At 44.9% G+C, this 9,172-nt stretch overlaps 1 protein-coding gene across 1 annotated transcript; it reads left to right on the top strand.

Annotated features, from left to right (window-relative positions):
* The first annotated feature begins 1,342 nt into the window (after window positions 1–1,342).
* Window positions 1,343–2,284, top strand: LOC101110173 (olfactory receptor 5AN1-like). Its single transcript, XM_027979089.1, has one exon. It carries the CDS (start codon window positions 1,346–1,348, stop codon window positions 2,282–2,284), a length of 939 nt encoding a protein of 312 aa, XP_027834890.1. The 5' UTR covers window positions 1,343–1,345.
* Window positions 2,285–9,172: the final 6,888 nt, after the last annotated feature.

Raw genomic sequence — 9,172 nt, 5'->3', positions numbered from 1 at the left:
CTTCCTTGCTGTGGGTGGGGTTGTATGGGTGGCTTGTCAAAGTCTCCTGGTTAGGGAAACTTGTGTTGGTGTTCTGGTGGGTGGAGCCAGATTTCTTCTCTCTGGAGAGCAATGAGGTGTCCAGTAGTGAGTTATGAGATGTCAGTGGGTTTCGAGTGACTTTGGGCAGCCTGTATATTGAAGCTCAGGGCTGTGTTCCTGTGTTGCTGGAGAATTTGCCTTGCTCTGGAACTTGTTGGCCCTCAGGAGGTGCTTGGTTTCAGTGTAAGTATGGAGGCACTTGATGAGCTTCTGTCAATTAATGTTCCCTGGGGTCAGGAGTTCTCTGGTGTTCTCAGGATTCAGACTTAAACCTCCTGCTTCTGGTTTTCAGTCTTATTTTTATAGTAGCCTCAAGCCTTCTCCATCTATACTGCACCATTGATAAATCATCTAGGTTGCCTCTGCACGGCCCACTAGCTCCTCTGCATTTGGGTTGCAGGAAATCAGACGACCATCGGGTCTCCATCTGGGGCACCCTTGGCATGCCTCCTCCAATCCCAGGGGCTGCACCAGCTCCATAAACAGGGTAATTTTTTATGGGGAAAGAAGAAATTTTTGAAAACCCATTTCGGTGACCATCATGGGAAGAAGGGCTAGTTCAAATTTATCCTGAAATGATGCTGCTTATCCTTTTATTATTGTAAAGCAACAGTCACGTATATTAAATCATCAGAGGTCTTTAAAATCCCTCTTGTTTTAACCAAAGGTCTCTTCATTATACACAAGCACAGAATTTGAATTGCTTTCGCAGAGATAGACTTTGCTTTATTTCAAAGTTTCAGTCAATTTAAAAAATAGCCTTTTGATTTTTGTGAGACCTCATAAAATAAATTGCCTTCCCTTGTGGCTCAGCTGGTAAAGAATCTGCCTGCAATTCTGCAACTGCAGAGATACCAGTTTAATTCCTGGGTTGGGAAGATCTGCTGGAGAAATGATAGGCTACCCAATCCAGTCTTCTTGGGCTTCCCTGGTGGCTCAGCTGGTAAAGAATCTGCTTGCAATGTGGGAGACCTGGGTTCGATCCAAGGGTTGGGAAGACCCCCTGGAGAAGGGAAAGGCTACCCACTTCAGCATTCTGGCTTGGAGAACTCCATGGACTCTGTATTCCATGGAACATTGAGAAGGCACTTCTTGACAATTCAAGATGAAAAGCTGGGGTCTCTCCCTAAGACAGCGGAGCATTTTGACTTTTCCAGTGCTCAATGGGGGAAAACATGGTGTGTATGAGACTCGTAATGCTATCATTTCATGAGTAGGCAATGTATTCTCTTGTCTCTTTTCTGATTTTAGGAGCATCAAGCCAATGATTGGAGGAGGAAATATCACAGAGATCACTGAATTTATCCTTTTGGGGTTCTCAGATTTTCCCAGAATCATAGTAGTGCTCTTTGTCATATTCCTGGTGATATACATTTTGACCCTGACTTGGAACCTGTCACTCCTCATCTTAATAAGAATGGACTCCCACCTCCACACCCCCATGTACTTCTTTCTCAGTAACCTGTCCTTCATGGACATCTGCTATGTGACCTCCACAGCCCCCAAGATGCTCTATGACTTCTTCCAGGAGCGGCAAACTATCACCTTAGTGGGTTGCGCTGTTCAGTACTTCGTGTTCTCCACCATGGGGCTGAGCGAGTCTTGGCTCATGACCGCCATGGCTTATGACCGATATGCCGCCATTTGTAACCCGCTCCTCTATTCGTCAGTCATGTCGCCCGCTCTCTGCGGTCGGATGGTGCTGGGATCCTACTTGGCTGGACTCTCGGCTTCTATATCCCAACTGTGTTTCATGCTCCAGCTCCAGTTCTGTGGGCCTAATGTCATCAACCACTTCTTCTGTGACCTGCCCCAGCTGTTAGTTCTCTCCTGCACTGACACATTCTCTGTACAACTCTTTACTGCTTTATTGACAATGATCTTTGGGGTAATAAATGTTTCCATTATCATGATATCCTATGTCTGCATTGTCATCTCCATCATGAAGATCACGACAGCAAGTGGCAGGTCCAAGGCTTTCAGCACCTGTGCCTCTCACCTGACAGCAGTCACTCTCTTCTATACTTCTGGTATGTTTGTCTACTTGAGTTCCAGCTCCGGTGGTCCCTCCAGCTTTGACAGATTCGCGTCGGTCTTCTACACTGTGATGATTCCCATGTTGAATCCTTTGATTTACAGTCTGAGGAACAAAGAAATCAAAGATGCCTTGAAGAGGTTGCAAAAGAAGAGAGGGTGTTGCTAAAGTCATAGGTTGAGATTTTTGACAGATTTGTCTTTTTAGAATCATCTTAACCCTCAATAATATTCCTATGGATGGACTATAAAATTCCTGGTGCCTTTGACAAAGAGGGCTTAATTTGATATGCAACATGCCAATATGGACCAACAGCTGATTCGTTGCCACATGAACACGGTATCTTTACGTCTTGGAGGTTCATAGTTTTCATCCTACATGAGGAGTGGCCTCAACATTTATTAATATATATGTAAGTATTTGTGAAACATTAAGGTTTAGAACCTTGCTGCTTCTTTTTTGTTTGTGAGAGGGAGCCCTGTTCCATCCCAGCCTTCTGACCCTGAAGGAGAGATCTGACAGAGGCCCCAGGACTGAGGAAACCTTGTCCCTCAAATATTTGGATGTAGCATAATCCAGACGTGGTGCTCACTGATGCCCATTCTGGGCGTCTGACAAAAATGAAATGGAACACAGAGGAGAAATGTGTCTTTCGACAGAAACAAGGTATACAATTGGCTTAGTTGTGCCTCCTGGGAAGATCAGTCTGAGATAGTTTATGCTTGTGCAAAGCTTCTTTGGGGGCTTAATATCTACTAAAATTTTGATTACATCCTAGTTTCCACCAGCTGTAATCTAAGGAAGGAGCAGGTGATTTGAATCATAAAGAGAAATGGAATGACGCACGTGGTCCCTTCAGTACCATTTACTTATGAGTCTGATGATGTAATTTCTTGCAACTGGTATCCAGTGGGGATTTCTGATGGGAGATGATATTCAAAACCCATGTCACAGCCAATAGCAATTTCTGCCACTGTGGGACTCAAACTTTTCTTTCTCTTCCACCCTGCTTAGCCTGGAAAAATACTCTGTTTGACATAGCCAATGGGATCGGATCACCCAACTATTTCTGACCTCAAAAGGATCTATTAAAATTTGATGTGAGGAGACTTGTGTGGGAAATTATTGTAATAATAGCACTACTGAATATTCAATATTGCAGGGAGTAAAAACAAATATGGAAATTGGTATACGTCTTTTCCTCCCGTGTGTGTGCCGTGTTTTATCTCCTAGAGATTTATGGCTACACGGGGTGATATGTTGGTTGGAGTAGAATTGATAGTGTGGCTTAATGCTGTTTATTCCCAGAAATCCTCAGGGGCCAGGAGACAAAATAGTGGGATGGGCAGGGTTCCATCAGTTTCATTGTTGAAGAAAGATATAAAGATTTTGGTCATTGAGGTCTCATTCAAAAGAGGAACACCAGGTGTAGCAGCATTCACTATTGATTTGAAACTTGAACAAACTGATATAAACTAGATGTCATTTACATTTACATATTACCCTTGGAGATTCACTGGGCTCTTAATGAATGTTTGGGAGGTCTCATTTTCAATGAGCTGCATGAACTATTCTGTTTAATTAAGGACTGTAAATGCAGGTGTATTTGAAGTCTTTGCCAAATCTTCCATGAGTTTACACATGTATAAGATTTAGAAAGGGGGGATTGTTGAAACTCTGGTGGGTGGGGCTTATCCTATGATAAGGAACCTGTAATACGAATAAAGGATGTTTTGCCCTCCCATTCGGGTATTTGTGGTTGCTGTTTATTCGCTAAGTCGTGTCTGACTCTGCAACCCCATGCACTGCAGCATGCCAGGCTTCCCTGTCCTTCACTATCTCCCAGAGTTTACTCAAACTCTTGTTCATTGAGTTGGTGATGCCATCCAACCATCTCATTCTTTGTTGCTCCTTTCTCCTCCTGCCCTCAATCTTTCCCAGCATCAGATATATATAGGTTTTTCTGAAGCATTGATGTAAGAGTCTGTTCTTAAGGGGCCATGATGACTTCCTTAGGAGACAGAACTCTGTTAGATGTTGGTGCATGGAAATGCAACTAATTTCTGTACATCAATTTTATATCTTGTATGTTTACTGAATTTATTGATTACTTATGCCAGTTTTTCAGGGGAGTCTTCAAGATTTTCTCTGGGTGGAATTATATCATCTGCAGTTAATGACAAGTTTACTTCCTCCTTCATCCTTCAGATCACACTGTTGTAATTCTGACTATAGCACCCCACCCCAATACTCTTGCCTGGAAAATCCTAGGGACAGAGGAGGTAGGCTGCAGTCCATGGGGTCCCAGAGTCAGACATGACTGAACTACTTCACTTTCACTTTTCACTTTCATGCACTGGAGAAGGAAATGGCAACCCACTCCAATATTCTTGCCTGGAGAATCTCAGGGACGGGGGAGCCTGGTGGGCTGCTGTCTATGGGGTTGCACAGAGTCGGACATGACTGAAGTGACTTAGCAGCAGCAGCAGCAGTTACCATTTATCTTGTGTTATATATTTGCATATGTTTTCATGTTACTATTAAGTTGGTCAAAAAGTTCAGTCGTGTTTTACTGTAATGTCTGGAGTTTTCTCCAGTCTTGTATAACTATGCCAACTCCACACACTTGCTTCCCCTCGCAACTGATACCTTAAGCTTGTATGTCTTCTCTGGTTCTTGCAGCTTACCAGGTTGGCTACTGACAACCTTTCTTTCATTTTGCAGTGTAGCAATATAGCTCAAGTTGTGGTTTTTCCCTTGTCCCTAGAGCATGGTCCAGGTTTCTGAGTGTGTTTGTTGTTTACCAAAGTTCATTCTCCTGTCACACCTGAGAATGTGCACAATGAGCTGATGCAGTTGGGGAACACGTGTGTTAGAACTTGGGGCGTTGAGTTCACTTCAGACCAGATGTGAGCATCCTTAGATGAAGTTCTCAGTCATGGTTGGGCTTCCTGCAGGAGTCATGAAAACAGCAGAAAACAAATCCTTTTAATGATATTCTTATCTTCCTCTTTCCCTATCTCTTCCCTCCCCCAGTCACGAAGATCCTGCTTTAGGACTTTGGGTGCTGTGACAGAGAAACACATTCCTCTACAGAACTCTGCAGACGTACAATCACCCTACCCCTCTGCTTCCTGGGAGACACTGTTGCCAGCTAGTTCAGCTCAGTGCTCTGTTGCCTTGTTGGATGGGTGGCAAGGTCCTGCTTCTTCCAATGGACACAAAGTCTTTTTTTCCCCTGCTCCAATGGAGTCAGGGTTCCCCAGTGGCTCAGTGGTAAAGAATCTGCTTTCAATGCAGAAGCTGCAGGAGACTCAGATTCATTCTCTGGGTTGGGAAGATCTCCTGGAGGAGGGCATGACAACCCACTCCAGTACTCTTGCTTGGAGAATCCCAAGGACAGAGGAGCTTGGCGGGCTACAGTCCATGCGATGGCAAAGAGTCAGACAGGACTGAAGTGACTCAGCACATTAGCAGAGCACACATCAGCACACCAACGGAATACTAAAATCTCTCCTTGGGAACGCTGGACTTCTGCAAAGTCTCTCTCATCCATGGATGTCAGACCAACCCTATCATTCTTGCAGTTTTCCCCAATCACAGCCAAGAGGGGTCAGGGCCAGTTGGCTGGCTGTTGGTTCTGCAGCCATGCCAAAATCTGTACGCCTATTATTCGACGCACAGGTGGGAAGGACTCTGCTCAGGTCTGTTGGCATATAGTGCTGGATCCCACAACTCCTCAAAGGCGCTTTTATTCGCGGATGGTGGTGGTGGTCTAGTCACTAAGTAACGTCTGACTCTTGCGACCCCACGGATGTAGCCCACCCACCAGGTTCCTCTGTCCATAGGATTTCCCAGGCAAGGATGCTGGAACAGGTAGCTGTAGGGAGAGGGCAATTTACCCAAGGTGGCGTGGTCAGGCTCTCGCTCCACGTTTTGCAACAGCTGAGCTCCTTTACAGCACTGCGCATGCGCTCAGGAGGTACTGGCTTGGTCGGGAGCGGCTTTGTGCTGTAGGCACCTGCGGGCTCCACCCAAAACCTGCCGCATTACTGCTGTGTTCCCGCCGTGTCCGTTGGGTCAGCCAGAGAGGAGAGAGTGCAGCGTGTCTACCGCTGCGGCTGCTGATCAAACAGGCGAGAGTAACCGTACCTGCAGTTCCTAGGGCACCTCGAGTCTCTCTCCAGCCTCTCAGCTCTCACCTTGCCTGCCCTGGGTCCAGCGAACAGTGCTGACAGTGAGGACAGCAAGACAACCGGCATCAGGAGCAGGAGCAGCGACAGAGCCGCCGTTCCCTTCTCTAGGGCTCTTCCCGACCCGGGGTCAGCCGCGTTTCCCGTGTTTCCTGCATCGCGGGGGGATCCTTCGCTGCTGAGCCACCAGGGGAGAGAGACGCTGCTTTTCCATTGCTGAAAGGGGGAATAAAAAGAAGGAATGTCATGACACAATAATGCCGACTCACTCTGTTGTTTTGTAAGTTTTTAAAGCTTCAAATATGCTGTATTAAAAAACGCGAAACTTTCGACAAGATAGCAGATTTTACCCTGGCATCGTTTTTGTTTACATTATTTATTTTTTAATTGAATGATAATTCCTTTACAGAATTTTGCTGTTTCCTGTCAAGTCTCAACATAAATCAGCCATAGGTACACATATATTCCTTCCCTCTTGAACCTCCCTCCCATCTCCCGCCCCATCCCACCCCTCTAGGTTGATGCAGAGCGGTGTTTGAGTTCCCTGAGGCATACAGGACATTCTCTTTGACGATCTATTTTCCGTACGGTAATGTAAGTTTCCATGTTACATTACCCTGGCATTTTGCTCATTCCCAATTACATTGCACTGAAACGACGTGCAAAACTTGCATATAGTGAACTATCCTTATTACGACTGAAGTGAGAGATAATGAGGGTCCATCTGTCAGGAAATTTGAGTAATTTCTAATGTCACTCTACTGATTGTATGGACTAAAGCATCTTATGTGGCAGAAAGTGGCGCTTTGTAAATTCTCTACAGACTTCCTCTATTTAGAGAGGGAATAGCACTGAGTAGACGTGAGCTGAGGAATAATCAGGAGAACTTCAATAATTTAAAAAACAAAACAAAACGAAACATTAACTAATGCTACTCAAACCAAAAAAAAATTTAAAAAGATGTAGTGTGTGTGAGAGTTAAACTCACTTCTTAGGAAGGGAAATTTTATAAAATTATCAGTTGAATAAACAAGAAAGTTAGGGTCTCACTGGATTAGCAGTGAGCACTGCTGTATAGCAAGGGCTGGAAGGAGTATTTATGGAACCTATGGAATTCACTGGGGCATATCATGATGTTTCTGGGCCTAGAGAAGGGTTGACAGGCAATTGTGGAAACCAAAAGCTATGGCGAGCAAGGTAACTCAGGGCTCAGCCTCTTTAGGAATGTAGGGATGGTCTAACCCTCTAGATAAGCAACCTCAGTTCAGTTCAGTCACTCAGTCGTATCTGACTCTTTGTGACCCCATGAATTGCAGCATGCCAGGCCTCCCTGTCCATCACCAACTCCCAGAGTTCACTCAGACTCATGTCCATCAAGTCTGTGATGCCATCCAGCCATCTCATCCTCTGTCGTCCCCTTCTCCTCCTGCCCCCAATCTCTCCCAGCATCAGAGTCTTTTCCAATGAGTCAACTCTTCGCATGAGGTGGCCAAAATACTGGAGTTTCAGCTTTAGCATCATTCCTTCCAAAGAAATCCCAGGGCAGATCTCCTTCAGAATGGACTGGTTGGATCTCCTTGCAGTCCAAGGGACTCTCAAGAGTCTTCTCCAACATCACAATTCAAAAGCATCAATTCTTCAGTGCTCAGCCTTCTTCACAGTCCAACTCTCACATCCATACATGACCACAGGAAAAACCATAGCCTTGACTAGACGGACCTTAGTCGGCAAAGTAATGTCTCTGCTTTTGAATATACTATATAGGTTGGTCATAATTTTTCTTCCAAGGAGTAAGCGTCTTTTAATTTCATGGCTGCAGTCACCATCTGCAGTGATTTTGGAGCCCCCAAAAATAAAGTCTGAGACTGTTTCCACTATTTCCCCATCTATTTGCCATGAAGTGATGGGACCAGATGCCATGATCTTCGTTTTCTGAATGTTGAGCTTTAAGCCAACTTTTTCACTCTCCTCTTTCACTTTCTTCAAGAGGCTTTTTAGCTCCTCTTCACTTTCTGCCATAAGGGTGGTGTCATCTGCATATCTGAGGTGATTGATATTTCTCCCGGCAATCTTGATTCCAGCTTGTGTTTCTTCCAGTCCAGCGTTTCTCATGATGTACTCTGCATAGAAGTTAAATAAGCAGGGTGACAATATACAGCCTTGACATACTCCTTTTCCTATTTGGAACCAGTCTGTTGTTCCATGTCCAGTTCTAACTGTTGCTTCCTGACCTGCATACAGATTTCTCAAGAGGCAGGTCAGGTGGTCTGGTATTCCCATCTCTTTCAGAATTTTCCGCAGTTGATTGTGATCCACACAGTCAAAGGCTTTGGCATAGATAATAAAGCAGAAATAGATGTTTTTCTGGAACTCTCTTGCTTTTTCCATGATCCAGCAGATGTTGGCAATTTGATCTCTCGTTCCTCTGCCTTTTCTAAAACCAGCTTGAACATCAGGGAGTTCACGGTTCACATATTGCTGAAGCCTGGCTTGGAGAATTTTGAGCATTACTTTACTAGCATGTGAGATCAGCGCAATTGTGCGGTAGTTTGAGCATTCTTTGGCATTGCCTTTCTTTGGGATTGCAATGAAAACTGACCTTTTCCAGTCCTGTGGCCACTGCTGAGTTTTCCAAATTTGCTGGCATATTGAGTGCAGCACTTTCACAGCATCATCTTTCAGGATTTGAAACAGCTCAACTGGAATTCCATCACCTCCACTATCTTTGTTCGTAGTGATGCTTTCTAAGGCCCACTTGACTTCACATTCCAGGATGTCTGGCTCTAGATGAGTGCTCACACTGTTGTGATTATCTGGGTCGTGAAGATCTTTCTTGTACAGTTCTTCTGTGTATTCTTGCCAC

Source organism: Ovis aries, chromosome 15 (genome assembly GCF_016772045.2).
Source record: "Ovis aries strain OAR_USU_Benz2616 breed Rambouillet chromosome 15, ARS-UI_Ramb_v3.0, whole genome shotgun sequence".
NCBI classification, from domain to species: domain Eukaryota; kingdom Metazoa; phylum Chordata; class Mammalia; order Artiodactyla; family Bovidae; genus Ovis; species Ovis aries.
The sequence above is the reverse complement of the archived record's forward strand: the minus strand, read 5'-3'. Positions and strand labels throughout refer to the sequence as shown.